Source organism: Acanthisitta chloris, unplaced genomic scaffold (assembly GCF_000695815.1).
Source record: "Acanthisitta chloris isolate BGI_N310 unplaced genomic scaffold, ASM69581v1 scaffold21906, whole genome shotgun sequence".
NCBI classification, from domain to species: domain Eukaryota; kingdom Metazoa; phylum Chordata; class Aves; order Passeriformes; family Acanthisittidae; genus Acanthisitta; species Acanthisitta chloris.
Window position 1 is genome coordinate 65,659 of NW_008679042.1, and position 16,122 is coordinate 81,780.

At 38.5% G+C, this 16,122-nt stretch overlaps 1 protein-coding gene across 1 annotated transcript in view; it reads right to left on the bottom strand.

Moving 5' to 3' along the window:
• LDB3 (LIM domain binding 3) overlaps positions 1-16,122 on the bottom strand; it is a 109,466-nt gene that overhangs the window by 52,655 nt on the left and 40,689 nt on the right. Inside the window, exon 4 of the mRNA XM_009077156.1 lies at positions 11,018-11,093. Within this exon, the coding sequence (XP_009075404.1) occupies positions 11,018-11,093 (76 nt within the window). The remainder of the gene's footprint in view (positions 1-11,017; positions 11,094-16,122) is intronic.

Genomic DNA, 16,122 nt, shown 5'->3' on the forward strand with positions numbered 1-16,122 from the left:
GCAGCTCAATACAAGGCCTAATGCAGGTCAAAGCTGGGAGTGATGAACAGAAGTGTGCTCAGTCTGTAATACAGTGTACTGGCTAATAACTCTTTCTGCTGGTTGCACAAACAGCAGTAACAGGCTATGACATTTATTTTAACTTAGTTTTTACAAAGCTTAGACTACCCATATTTTGCTCCTTTCTTGGCTGAAGAGTAATTCATCCTGTTTCATGCAAAATAAAGAGGAAGAGATCGAGGATCAGTAAATAAACTTTTCTTCTTACTTAACTGCACAGAATGCTGTTGCCAGAAGTGGGCACTGACCCTTCCAACTTCCTGCTGTGGCATTTCTGTATCTGGGACTGATACGAAATACTGGACAGGGGAGTTATACTGTTAGAGTGACATTCCAAGTGGATTTGTCTCCTGCTCTTGCGTTGCAGAACGTTTGATACTACTGCTTCTATGTACATTCCTTTTGTCTTGACTCATCCAACAGCCTTTTCATGATCAAAAACACTCTAATGAGCCAAAACTGCAGTAAAGGCTTTGTACTTCTGCATTTCCATGCAAAAGCAGTCACAGGTCACCAGTTACTAGTCTTCAGACTCTTGGATTCCAGAATACTCTTCTAGCTTTATAAACACTCCATTAAGCTGAATATATCAGTCTGTTACAGGAACTGGTAGAGATATATTAGGAATAAGCTGTAGCCTGTAAGTACATCAGTGATCCTATATCCATTTGAGGTATATGCAGGACAGCTGGGCACTCATTTACAATGAAACATGGTATAACAGTATCATTTGCTGCAGTGGACACTGGTGCCTGCTTTAATCTTCTAATCCAGGCCTCTGCCTTTCTCATAGGATAATATTTTAAAGGCAGAACTACCATCCCTAAAATACACCTTAATTAGAGGAATATGTTTGCATATAAAAATATGTTCAAAGATAAAAATAATTATGTGCATATACTAAGAATAGCTCAACAGTCACATCTCAGTAAAGACTTTTGAGACATGAAGAGGCTCCTATAGCTTCCTTCAAAATAAGTAAAGCTTTGCTTCTCTTGGTGTTTAGTCTGTGATGAGAAAATCCCCCCCAATTATTTTAGTTTGATTCTAAATACAGACGTGTATGAAACACCCAACCTGCTGCTCACAGAGGTCACACAGTAAGAAGCCAGTAACCCAAGCCACCTGACATGTACTTGTGGGACAGGTATTTACTGCCCTTGACTTACAACATGAAAAATAACTTACACTGGAATGAAAAAGATCTCCGTGTTACAAACTATGACTCACTGTTTGTATTTATTAATACTCTTCAGAGCTTTCAGCACATCACGTTTTGCACACCGTAACAAGTCACCTCTTTTTCACCCTGAGCCAGGGTGGTAAAGCTTTAATGTAAAGTGTATCAGAGAAACAGATGCTTTGTTATTCTTCACAGATCAAGGAAATAATCTCAAAATTAATTTTAGCTTTTGATAGGATTTTCCGAAGGGTTTAGCTAAACCTCTAACAGCACAATTAACACAATTAAGTTTAAATCGTTAGATGAAAAGGACATGGAATTGAAATGTGAAATCAAACCCCACACCTGAATTTTCTTATGGCTTTAACCATACTGCTAAGCACATGTGCCTGAGTGCACAATGAGTTCACAGTTTTGGAGCACCATATCATAATCTTTGTACAGCTTCTCATGCTGTACTATATGCTAAGAATGTCCCCAACAAAGTCCAGAGCTGATTTTGCAGAGCTTACAGTGCTTTCCTTGTGTGTTCTTTCACATATATCCACTATGAGATTGAGATTATTAGGGATGATACCAAATCCCATGGTAGTTACGGGTTCCATGATACTCTCCACAGAGCAGAAGGAAAGATGCCTCATAATTCACAGGCAACAGTCAAGTGGGAGTGAGAATGACAGCATTATTGAGCTCTGAATTTTCTCTTCATGTCAACAGAGATGTAAAGTTCTCTAAATCTCAGAGAAGTTACCGGAGAAGACACATTTATTTAGTGCCTCTGTGTTCTTTCATCTTTTCGTAATGTTCCTGGGTTGCAGGATAAAGGTTAAGTCTTTTTATTTTCTTATTTGTTCATCAGTGTTGCAGATATTACAGTATTACAGATATTCCTGGGTTGCAGGATAAAGGTTAAGTCTTTTTATTTTCTCATTTGTTCATCAGTGCTGCAGATATTACAGGCAGATAGACAGCAATTCCCTAAAATTTTGGTCAAAAAGAATTTAAAAGGAATCTCAGGCTGTTACTCTAAGGTAGAACTTTGTAATTCAGGGCACTGCCACAGCCTTGCACTGGGATGTGCACTCATGAAGGCAACACAAAACATGGAAAAGCAGCAGAGTGAAGAGAGGGAAGTGTTTTCTGCAGGTACACCTTTTTTGCACCCCAGTAATCACTGCCATATCATGTAGCCCTATAGCAACACCCTCTGGCATCAATAGAAAGGTTTGCATCAACTTCAGTGTGTGATAGAAGCAGTTATGTTGTAATTCTGGAAACAAACAGTCACAATGCTGAGCCATCCAAAACACAGCCCCCTCACCCTTACCCTGGCAGGTACTAAGGAGGGTTGTGAAGACAGTGGGAAAAAGAGAGCAAAATATACTTCCAGGAAATGCTGCATATTGAAGTAAGACAGTATTTGGTATTTTTCAAGAAAAGTGTAAATGAAGAGAGAAGCATTCTGAGGTTTATTTGCTAATCTTGCTTACTAACTGAAATTATTTTCTTTTAAACAGTAATTGCTTTTCTAAATTATCCAGTATGAGAAGGGAGGGTAGGATTTTTGCAGATAAGTTAATTAAGATGGTTAATGTCAAGTGCTCAAGAGAGCTGCAATGAATCATCTAAACTGCTTGAATCATCCAGAACATGTATATATGCTATTTTATAGAGATAAAATATCTTTACTTTGCTACAATTTAAAACCTCCTGGTTTTACTCTTGCAAGGAGCTTCTACAAAGGGATATAAAGTACCTGAAGATAAGCATTTGCTATCAGATCTCAAGTGGATTGTCTGAATTTTCTGGTTTTCCTTATATTGCCAAGTCCCTAATGTCAAAAGTACACTTTTCCCAGTATTCATAAGAACGTTATCTTCATTTAAAAAAAACAAACCCAAAACCCACAAATAAACAAACTAGAAAAAAATTAGATTCGTTTGAAAATTAATACATAAAGGCAAAAAAATGAGAAAAATCTGTTTGTCATTGCTTTTTCTCATGTACTGTAGTCCAAGCTCCTCACTTCACAAACCTAGTAACAGAACAGCTGATCTGCAATACAATAACACAGAAAACCTTGACAGCATGGAATCAAACTGTCTGGGCAGTACCTAGAGATCATTCCTTGTTAGATATAAGTTAACAGCAAAGCTAATGGATGCAAGACATACTGTTCAAAACAGAGGATTCAAAATATTGCAATTCTGACTCATTTTGCATAGGAAAGCCAATACATTAAGGCAGGAATTACAGCGGGACACTCCAGCAGATTAGCATGTCAGATTTCCTGGTCAAAGCCATTTCTCTTTAGCAAAGTACCAAAGATCAGATCTTGTTTATAGCAGCTGCTGTAATGGTCTACAGCAATACTTGGTTCTATGAGACTACATACATTAGTTAAAACTGCTGAGTGCCAGAACCCCGGGAGGAGCACAGTTACTTCAGCCCAGTGTTCCTCCTTGTGCTCTGGTGACTATTGCCAATCCATGTTGCACTTTAGAAACCAAAGACCAAGAGTTATTCTGTAATAAGAATGTGGATATGTTTTGGGTGCTACTAGAAAATTTAATGATTGTTCCAGACCTTAATCATGATTACCAGACCAATGCACAATAGGGTAGGTGCCATTACATTCATTTTTCAGCAAATTCATTACTTATTGAAATATTAAATATGTTACCATGTTACCTACCCTCTAGGAAGTCCACCTTCCGAAGCCCTTCGGTTGAGACTTAATTTATGCATCTCAGCCATCTCCCTTAGAGTCTCTGCCGAGTAAAGGCCAATGGGGTTGTTATACTGCCTTGCAGGGCTCAGCTGGTGTGCAGGACTATTGCCACCAGCCAATACAGGGCTTGGTTTGGAACCTAGAGGACTCTTTGCAGGTGAAATGTCAGGAGTCACAGACTGAGAGGACACGGAAGATCTAACTGCGGTAGTCTTTAAGTAGGAAGAGCTATTTGAAAAGCTGATCTCTTGCTGGTTGAGGTAGCCTGAAAACATTCCATTGGTTGCTAAACCACTACCCATAGGCCCAGTCGCCGTGTTAGTTAGAGGGCTGAAGGCTGTTCTGTTGCCATTGATTTCCCAAGCAGGTTCCTGTAGTAGCAAACATGCAGGCCAAGAAAAGAAAAAAGAAACAAAAGAGCAATCATAGAACACATGCAAAAATAACATATCTGCAATTATTGCTTTCTAAACATATTGACAAACTTGCAATAAACAGATTGGGGCAAAGCATTCAAACTTTCAGGGAAGATTTTCAACAAAGAAATGCATTGTTTCAAAATAAGGGAAGCAAAACATACTCAAGCATTTTTTTTTACTGGCTTTTAGTTGAAATCAACAAATAAAGCTCAACATTCAAAGAGCATTTGCTACAAGTCAACCTCACAGCAATAATTTTATATAAAGACCACACTGTCCATTAATTTCTAGGATAATGAAGAAATCTTAAAAAGCCCCATAAAAGTCAATGCCATTATTATAAAGATATAATGATTCTAAACCACTCCATTCTGTTTTCCATGAGTACACTTGAAGTTTTGGAAGCCCACACATTGCACTGCTTTCCTAGGCTCTGGTTCATGCAAACTGGGCCATGCAGCAGGGTTAGCAGATAGACCAAGAGGACTTTAGAACAGGTACTGCTCACAGAGAGGTTGCTTCTCTGCTGGTCATTCCTGCATAATGTCCACTTGAAGGGATATGTGCATGAGTATGTAGATGATTCATGTATGATCCTACAGGGATGTCCCAGATAATCTTCCTAACTAGGACACAGCAGAATGTATTGCCTTAGTCCAAGTCACAAGAATCAATCCTACAATAGCTATACCCATAGAAGTCTGTGCTGGTGCTCGTATTTGAAACAATCTTCCAAAACCTCATCCTGGAAAAATGCAGTCCCACACTTGTTTCATAAATGATTCACTCTTAATGCAGCTTAGTGAAATCAAAATAAAAGGTAATATCAAAAAAGAAAAGTACTGCTTTTCCAGCAACACAAAGCAGGAAATGAGTTGTCATATGAGTTCTGAGACACTGTCATGTAAAACTTCTGTGCTCATGCTGCCTAAAAACACCTTATCACTGCTTCAAGCTCATTCTGGTGCAACACCACGTAAATCCCTAGGCCTGGAGGGCACTCGGCCCTTTGTGGGAAGCACAGAGCACCATTAGGCTTAAATTGCTTCATTTCCTTCCAACTACTGGCAGAGTGCAGTGACTACAGGTCTATACTTTTTGGAAGTCTGCCCACCTGCAGCATGGACAATTTTTTAAAGAGGCATATGAAATTCACTTTCAGGTGGGCATTTTATACCTTTACACTCAGTTTTCTTATTCTGTAACTTCTAAAGGCCCAGTGACTGGAATGCAAATAGCTAGATTTCAATACTGATGATCTTCAGCATCTCTTTAATGTTTGTATTTTTAGCAACCTGAATGCTGGAAATCATTAGCACATTTTAAAATGACAAATTATATAGTTTCAAAAGCTGTTTTTTCTTCACTTCTGTTTATCTGTTTACTAGAAAAATACATATTTATATTGTCCTCTTGGATTTTTCTATATTGCATATTTAAATTTAGGGAGCATACATTTGGAAAAAAATCAAGATAATATGGCCTTTATTGCAAAAAAAGCCCTAAAGGTCTAAGGATATAATTAATCATAACATTAAACACATTTAATACATTTTGAATCAAAAATGTAAGGCAGATAAAATGATCTGAGATAATTTTTCTTATTAATAAACAGGAAGAGATTTTAGCTGGCATTAATAGCTGCCTGAGGCTGTAGAAACAGATAATCCTAAAAGCATTTTTCAGATTCTGCCTTTTAGTAAATACATTTGAAATACTTCAGTCATTATACACTGACATGGAAAACAGCACAAACCACCCTTCGGTGGCCTTTTGCAAGCATCCAGGTGTCATTAAACAAACCAAAAGCAGGGATTCTCTCTAAAAATGTGTTGCAAAAGAGGCACAAATGCAGAAAGGTGTGTTCAAAAATTAAGTCACTAGTTGTGCGATTGAGTTTCATATGCCAGTGGAGAGGGACAAAACAATTATTAAACAAAAAATAAATATAGAGGCAATAGAGAAGAAGAGGATATTCCAGAGGTATAACTGTTCATTACCCTGAAAACACTCTGACTTTTGGCTAAGTTAACTGTGGGTTTTCTTCCTAAACCCTGTAATAAAAGGGCTCACAAGGAAATCTCGTCATAAAGTATCAGTTTTGACTGCAAATGGGAGAAATGTCAGAGATTTCCTTAATCCTAATGCATTTCATAGTTCTGCTGTTACTGGGCAGTAACAGTAGGCAAAGGGAAATTTATAGGATGGCCATAAAACAGGATGGCTGATGATTTTCCTCACCTTTATGACAGAAATGGAGTTTTGGTTTCACTTCTCAAAGAATTTCTAGCTGGAATACCAGCAGGCTGGTAACAACACCAGAACTCCTCAGAACCAGCAGTGCCAGGTTAGCACTGTCCATTCTGAGTTCATATTCATGGTAGTTTTAAGGTAGTTGTTTTCCCTGTGTTGTGAGGGGCAAAGAGGATGAAACAGCACATGTCTAAGGGAGCAGCTGCATAATTTCTGCCTAATTGTCAGCATATTTAGCTCTTTCCTTTTATGATTTACCAAGAATCTCTCATTCAGTTTATTCCTGGTAGGAATTTTAGATTTTTTTTTTTTTTTTGCTCCAGTGGCAAAACCAGATCAGTGCAACATTTCTGAAACCATTTCTGACTGGGAAGGTCGAATTTCTAATACTGAGCAGCAGCACAAGCTTTGGGCATTGCATCATGTGAAAAGCAGCCAACAGCGACAAACGCTCCCCTGTTTCCCATCTCTCCCGTTCCATTCTGTTTCAGTTTCTGAGGCTGGAAAAGCAAGCTGCCACTTCCAGCTACGCCAGGGTGATGCTACCCCTCCAGCCGACCAGAAGAGGAGGCTCTGACACTGAGCAATGGGCTTCCCTCAAGGAAGATGCTGGGATTGTGCAGCTATCCCTTACTGAGAGAGGAAAACTTCGTTTGAATTTCGCAGCGTAATGTCAGTAAATGAGCTTAAAACTGACAAACGTAGAGGAGTCACAAAAATTTGGAATTAGAAGGAAGTTGGAATCAGCTCAATTTCCATTCTGAAATATTTTTATTTTTTTCTTTATCACACCCAGTTTCTGTGAAAGGTAAAAGCTCCATCTTATGTATCAGTGAAATGGGAATCAAGTTTATATTGAAAGACACAATACCAGTTCTGCAGGTTCTCTTCCTGTGACAGCTCATTTTCTATTTATCTGTTGCTATGACTGTACAAATGTTATTCACCTTTTTGCACTTCTGGGAGAACAATTTTTGATCACCCAACATGCTCAAGAAGCAGTTGTGGCTTTAAACATTTTATAGACAAAAAGGGAATGGAGGCACCATGGCACTAAACAGCTCTGCACAAAGACACCCAAGAAACAGCTTTTGGCTCAGCCAGCTCTTCCATCCTATGCTTTACTTAAAAAGTCAATCATCTCTTCATCTATTTTCTCTTAGCCACATAGGTTCCCAAATTTGGCAGGAAACAAATCATGATATTACAAGACCCTCACTGGGACTCCAAAACAAGTGTGTTCAGTACTGTGTAATAAACAACAGTTATAGCATTAAAAAGGCTGTCAATATCTTTATGCAAAGGGTCAAATGTTAAAGCTATGCTTAGCCTTAAAGCTTCATCTTGAATGTTTTCAACTGCACTGAGCTAAAGCTTCACTTGTGTTGTGCCCCCCCTGAAAAGCTGCAGGAACTCACTGACTGATGATGGCTTTGTTTCAATCCTTGGATTTAGGCCTTCAATATTACCTATGCCCCTTCTTCCAGGTATGCTACATCTGTGCAAAAGACTTGACTAACTCTTTTGACTAAATGAACATTGCTTCCAGTTTAAGATTAATGTCAGGTAAGAATATAGTGAAGCTGCAAATCAATCAGATGTGTATTTCCAGTAATAGCCCTACAGCTCAGTTATGCCATACTTATGGCAGAACCTGTGTCATCAATAACACTGATCAGCTTTGTGGAAGCATGACTGATCTTTGTGAAAGAATGCATGCTTGTTTTCCTAAAACACAAAACCCATGACCATAGCAGTCAAAGAAGAAATGCATGCTTGAAAATTAGTCAAAGCTTCAATCAGACAAGCAATAATATACAAGAGAATTTATAGTTAAACTAGACACTGAACTTGCACATGCAGATTGTTTAGCTACCACTGCCATGCCTTAACCTTAACCAGATAAAGGTGAGAAAAACTCCTCTTGGTGTTTGAGAATGACACTGTCTCATAATGTAGCTTTTTGCTGAGTTTTTTTGAAATACAATCATATTAACTTCACATGAACTATCAGTCTAAACATTGTCAATGAGTGATGTGGAGGTGACAGCTTCTGCGTACGTGTCACAGAATTCTTCATTTCTACAGTGATACTGTTACTAGGAATAACAAAGGGACAAGCAAAGAAACCTTAATTTTTAAAGTATATATATTGTAACATACCTTACTGCAACATCACCACAGGACTGGTTGTATTAGTGAAGAAAGTTTATTCTGGATTTTGAGACTTCTCTGATAGCTCAATGCCTTCATTCCCTTCCACACCATCCCCAGAGACGAAGAATTCTTCAGTTAAAAATTACTGTTGTCTACTAGTGTATACTAGTGACACAAACATCATTCCTCTTGACCTGCAAAGGGCTCCTCCACTCCCGCACTCTACTGCTACCTCTTCCTCCTGGGCCAAAGACCCTACACCTAAGATCTGTCTGAATGCTGCTAGATATCCTGTTTTCCACCATATCTTCTCCTAGATGCTACTGTTTTCCTCCAGAAAGGTTCCAGCAGCTCTCTTTTCCAGCTGCCAGTACTGCCTGTAGCCCATTCAGTATAGGCTGCCTCCAACAGCTCCTATAAATCTTTCCTAAGTGCCAGTGCATGGAATTCTCAAAGGCAAGACAGCAAGCTTGAGTCCTTTGATCCTCATCTCTCTCTGAAGGGTTAGAATAGGAAATGTGAAGTGTCTTTATGGCTTTCATACCAAAGGCTCTCCTAGGACCTCTAAACAAAACCCTACAGTGCATAGAGTTAACTTTTCTATAGGGTAGATAGTAAAGGGAGAAAAATATTTTGTCTGGTAAACTGCTCTGAATACCTATGGCAGTACTTTTTAAATTGGCACATGTCAGGGAAGAAATGCACCTAATACAGAGTTGTGAAAATCAGTATAAAAAAGGTCTGTGTGCCTGTGGTGGAAGAAGACAAATTTTTCATACCTGCACAGGTGCTACTGAGAATCCCAAAAAGTAGTTGTCAGTCTTGTGCTGGTGAATAACTCTGAAGAGATATATCAACTCACTGCCTTGAAAACTAACAGCATTCTGTGTAGTTCTTGAGGGAAAATAAGTACTCTTCTTCTTAAGAAGACTCTATTACTTTGCTGGTGCTGTCAAACACCAATCTAACTAAAATGGTCCATCACTTTTGTTCTAGGAATTTCGCAGTACTGTTTTGGGACTCTTCCAATAACTTTCTCCAAAATAACTTTTATAAAGTCATGATATAAGCAGAAATAACTCTGAGCAAGATATATTCTTAATTTCATCTTCCCTTGCCAAAAGGTTTACTAGATCCAGCCTGAAATAACATTATTTCTTTTTCAACTAATAAATGCCCAGGCAGGTTCATTTAAAATTTTGTGAAATAAAATTGAATCAAACTATTCTCCCCAAGTGCATTCTCTTCTGTTAGTTTGAACCTATTTGCAGCGGTTTCAGGGATGCTGTTACCTTCTGTCCTCTGAATTTGGAAAGCATGATGTTTATAAAAATTACTTAAAATTGATCTATGGAAGTCAGAACTGCCCAAACCAGTAGAACATCACCTAATTCCCCATGTGGTTTGATATTCAGTGTTTCTCATTTATACTGCATGGTAGGGGTGAAACTGGCACTGACAGATGGGATAAACTGCAGCAATGGAGATTTACCTCTTCTTCAGTTATCTAATGAAATGTGTCAGCAATACAAATGTCCTACCCAGTGCTTGAGCCTAAGGATATATACTATCTTTCAGGTATTCTTTGCTCCTCAGTGCCTCCAAAGATACAGAAGATGAGTTGCCAGGTACAGCCACTGAATGCTGTTTATTCTAAAATGAACGTTTGTTTTATGAAAGATGATGAGCTTTGACAACAGAAACCAAGCCATCCATTTCCTCTGTTTCTTGCTGTTATTCATTAAATTGACTTATCCTCTTGATTTTTTTTTATTCTCATGTCTCCTGGATACTGTGAGAAGAATGCAATATGATGCAAGTTTTCAAATGCCCTTATGTCCTCTTTCCAAGTCAGTGTCTTTTCAGTTGTAGTCAGGATTTGGATAGACTGAAGTACAGTCTAATGTTTTTTCCCAAGAATCTACAGCAGCAAGTCTATATTTTAAGAAGCTTTAGTAGCCTCTTACAGCCTAGATGAAAACAAGCTGCTCAGAATGGGTTAGACCAAATCACATCAGAGGCTAGCTGGATGCTTTGGTTCTGCTAACAAGACATTAGCAAAATAATTGCATTGCACAGTTTTGCTGCCTATGCATTCATTCAATGTTTATTTATTTGGGACAGGCAAAAGCTATTTCCTGTAGTAGGTATTTACCTTCACCACAGTAGATAAAAATGGTATTCATTTTAGCTGAGGAGAAATGTATCACCTACCTTCTGGTGAGGAATTACAGCCCTGGGAGAGTCAATTCTGGGAGCTGTGGTCGAAACTGGCACTGGACGTTTAGATCTGGGGATCAAACAAAAGGCAAAAAAGATGAGCAATCTGGACTCCTATTTTTCAGCTCTAATTTCCTGCAAAAATGCTGCTTTGTTAGGAGTGAAAGTTGTGTAGCTTAGACGTTTTCTATCAGTCATCATGCTTTTTCTACATCTGCATTTACAGAGGTCTCAAATATGAGAAAAAGCCTGATAAAGTTTCTCTGAATGATGAAAAGCCACCAGTTATGGAAACAGCCTCTGACTTGGGAGATCAACTGTTTTCCAGCACCTTGTGACAAACTACATTTTCATAGATGAGGATCAGCCACAACTTGATAAATTCAGGTTTGGGCAGCACCCTGGAAAAAGGGATTTAATGGTGTTTTAAAATGCAGAGGCCAAACTGAGGCATTTAAAGATCAGCTCCTCAAAAGATGATAATTTAATAGCTTAAATAGTATAGCAACTGCAATTATTTAAAACTCTGCTGGAAGAAATACGTGGGCTTCATTTCAGACAATTTAGTTTCACAAGGAGCAGAACACGGCTGAATTAGCCACTCCAAATGCCTTTCACCTGTATTTGACAAATAAATGTGTTTGATAATTTTAAAAAAGCAAAAATAAACCCCGCTAAAATACTTCCAAAACACAGAATTTTCCCTTAAATTGGTAGACAACAAAGAAAGCACAGTGACAAATGCTAACTGAAGCACTTCTAGGATGCTCAGGTAAGTGAAAATGTATTTGTGAGAGGTGTTTGTGAGAATCTGCATAGTGCTGAACATTCCCCTGAAATCTTTCCAGTACACATGGGATCACCCAGAGAAAATGAAATGAAAAATATAAAAATAGTCACAAGAATCAAAATTGTACAAGTAATATCCTATTGCCAACCTACAGAGCAGGATTATGCCTGGAATTCTAATCTTTAAAAAGTACATTTCAAAATTAGGACAGGTACAAAAATGAAACAAAAATACTTAAAAGCTTACAAATCAAGTAGAAGTGACTGAGACATTTGGAATTGTTTGCTTTAGACAGGAGATGAATAAGGGAAGACATTACACAGGCTTAGAAAATAATGAATGGTAGAAACAGAGAAATAAAGCTACACTCGTGGACATTAAGTGAAATTGAAAAGACAACACACAGAAAATTGATAAAGGCAAACGTCTTTTCCTAAAATACTTGATTAACCTGAGGTGAAACTCATTGTTACAAGACATCATTGAAACTCTGAAATAGCAGAATATCAGAAAGGATGAGATAGTTACAACAAAACCCCAAGAGCTGCTTTAGACTGGGTGTAATAAGTAAATATAGAGAGACTCATTTTTCATGGCACAGCTTAAAAGACTGATAGGGGAAGCCTTCTGAGTCAGGTTCATTATTTCCTTACTTGGGGCCGTGCTGCACTTTTCTCTGAAACACTTACCAGTGGCATCTGTCACAGAGGGAAAGCTGAGCTGGACAAAAACTGAGCTCATCCACAGTGGCAATCCCTGTATTAATACCTAGCTCCACGCTGAGCTCTGTGCTTAGCTTTAGCTGCCACACATCAAATTTTTCCATTGGTAGGAGTAAACAAACAGGCAAACAAAAAAAACCACTTAGGGAAAAGGAGTAAACCTTACAGGAACTGGAAGATTTCAAGATAGAAGGTATGGAAATCATGGTACTTTGAGAGCTGAAAACAAAGGCAATGCAATAGATTCCTACCTCACAGCCAGATACTGTGACAATGAACAGAGTCTGAGGAGACAATGATAACTGGCATTTTGTTAAACAATGTTTAATTAACCTGTGAAATTCGCTGACAAAGTATTCCTGAAACAACAGGCTAGAAAATTGTAAAAGGCACTAACATTCATACTCACAGCTGAAATATATCACAATATACTCCCTAAGACATAATTATCTGAAAAATAGATACCTTCAAGTTCTAAGAACAAGAGCTAATCACTAACTGCCTAGAACAAACTTTCCTTGGGCAAGTTACTAACTCATCTTCCCTCAGGAATGAGTTGCATACCTTTCCTTCAACCATTTTAGCTTAAAAGAGAAACAATAAGTCACATTCATGAGACATGCATGTGTATCATGAAAGACAGCAAAAAAAAAGAGGAAAAAAAATCAACTGCTGCTCATAACACAGAGTTGGCAAAAACTGTGGCAACCCATGAACAAAGATTCAGGGAAAGATTGTGATCCTCCTTGCACTGGTGTCATTTCTGAGCACACCCAGTTATTTCTGTGAAGTTACATGGGTGGACCTAGGCATACTCCAGACCACAGCCAGGCAGAGCAGTGCCCCCCTGCTCTGCCCACTGATCATGTATTTTAGTACCAGAGCTGCTCAGCACTGTAAATACTGTTTGTCATGTACAGAGGTGTGGCAAACTACCACATAGTGCATGCTGGATGCATAACTGGACAAGAGTTGTATTGCAAAGGAATTCATTTACCAGACTACTCCATCACTTCTGATGTTTGCTGTATGTCTGTTTTTCCTCAGTCGTGACCTGACCACAGAAGGTGATGTTAAAAACCTGTATTTCTTCCACGTTACAGACAAACAACATCTGTCATTCACTGTGCTATCTAACCAAGATTTTTATTTGACACCAACTTTGAGGTTTCAAGATGTTCCTTGAAAACAATGGGTTTCCTACATAACTCTGACCTGGGTGTTTATAGCTTTGATATTTGAAAATGGAATAATGAGGCTTGCTAGATTTAGCAGAGACTCGCACCAAAGAAAAAAGGCAGGAGAGGTGAAACCAATTTGCAGAATGAAAGCATATGCACTTGCAAAATAAAGTGATTATTTACCTAAGAGTCATTACTCCTGTGGGAAAAGCATCTGCAAGTTCAGACAATTTTTTTCTTTCCTCTTTTGCTAGATGAATAAATCTTGTAGCAACACAATTTGCTTTTCAAGTGATGACGGTGCTGTAGTAAACAGATGTGCCCAGGTGTACATTTTAATCCATTGATTACAAAATTATTTTATTCAAACACTTGAGGAGGGTACCTGCTCAGTAGGGCCATGAGAGGGATGAAAGCCCAAATTTCAGAAATGACTGTGATAATTTTAGCTTTGATACTGAAATATTCCATCAAGATTCTTTTTCTGAAGCAATTAATTTGATTTCTACTTTTAGACATTTTCTTCCATATTTTCAAAGTTAAAAATGGAAACAAAAACCTGACCAAATACATCATCCTGGTATTTTTAAAAATTCTTCTCCTTTCCACAGATGCACCTCACCTCTCCCTCAATACTGGTTCTCTTTTTTAATGAAGTTGAAAACCAAGATGGATGTAGTTTTGCAAAGCAGTTCAGTTTTGGCAGTGCTGCCTGATATGGCTGTCAAAATTTCTACATGTTCCCACCTACCTAAATATATCTTTAATTGAAGAGCACTTGGCTTCAATCCTGGTATTTTTGCACTCACAACAAAGGTTCATTAGGAGTCAACTGCTTTAAGAACTAAGGTAGGGCTGCAAAGGAGTTCAAACTGTGTCCTCAGGGAAGCACAATACTGTATGTGCAGCAAGGTGACATGATCTGAGAGATAACAGGTCTTCATCTTCATCTTCATGGGTTTTTCTTCTGTTTCATATCAGGACAGCTAAAATAAACATTTCTTTCTTACAGTGAACTTTTTGCATGTGCCATTTTATGACACATGAGCACTTATTTACACCTTGTTGGGCATCTTAATAATTTTATCTTAGTATTTCAGCCACTAGAAAATGAAAAGGGGTCAAGTGCATGAAAAGGCAATAAAACAGGTTACATTAGGGTTAGAAATGCTTGGAAAAAATCTTACATACTTTATCTATCATCTAACTGAAATGAAGTCATTCTGGAGTGGAGCAAGGGAGCAGGATGCAAAACAATAGAGCATGTTGACTTGGGCTTCTAATATATATCTGTTTTAATGCAATAATAATCCTGACAATTTGGCAGGGATGAGGACAGGGGTGTGGGGAAGAGATGTAGGAAGGACAGACTCAGTGTTACTTAAGGTTATCGATTTGAGGTGTCCATTTAAGAAGTGCTAACATAGTAATGCAGCAGTTAAATCTTCAGCTAACCAGTGAATTAGGTAACCAAACATAAGCTTCTTCTCATCTCTATCTTGCACAGAAAATCTGGAGTCTTGTGATACCATGGTTTCATTCTCAAACTCCTGCCTGGGATATCAGCAACCAGACTCAGTGATTTGAGAATCACAAAGACAAAGCCCTGAACATTTCACAATACTTCAAATATAACTGGGATCACTTTGGGGCTAGGATGAGACCTACTATCACTCTCCCACAATATCATCTGTGCCTGCAATAAAACTGAAAAATATTTCCATCAGCAGTTTTGCTCTCTACAGATCAATGGCAAATGCAAATATTAGCATTTGGCTGGATGACGGTTTTGTTAACTATTTCCCTGCATTGTGCTGCACTCAGACTGCAAGTTGGGCAATTACACTTTCCAGACCTAATGTTCATACCCATGGCAACATATGGACAAAAACTTCCTATGCATAAATGCCATCAACCTAAAGGGAAGCAGCTATCCAAAAAACATTGCTTGGAAGTATATAGTACCCGTTTTTCTTTAGAAGGAATCTGAGTCAGAAGGAACCACAAACATTATGGGGGGGGAAAGGAAAAGGGAAAGGGAAGAAGCCTTGGAGATTTTAGTGGAAGGAAGGAAGAAGGAAAGGGAACTGCAGATGGTATGCTTAAAGCTGAGATTTCTGAAGAGAAGTCTGCATTAAAAAATGGGAGAAAAATTCTACTCTCCAGGTCTCCCTTTGACCCTTTCTACTTCTGTGGCATCTGCACAGTGCCTATTGCATCTTCTTAACTCCTTTCTCTACTGAAAACCCCCTTCTTTCTTGAACTGCCCCACATTCTATCCTTCCAGCCTGATCCCTCCTGAATGGAGCAATTGGCTGCCAATGCCACCATTACCTCGTAGCTGTCTCGGTACCAAGCCTAAAATTCTTCCAGTACAGCAGCTCCTGTGGGCAAACAGGGAGCCTC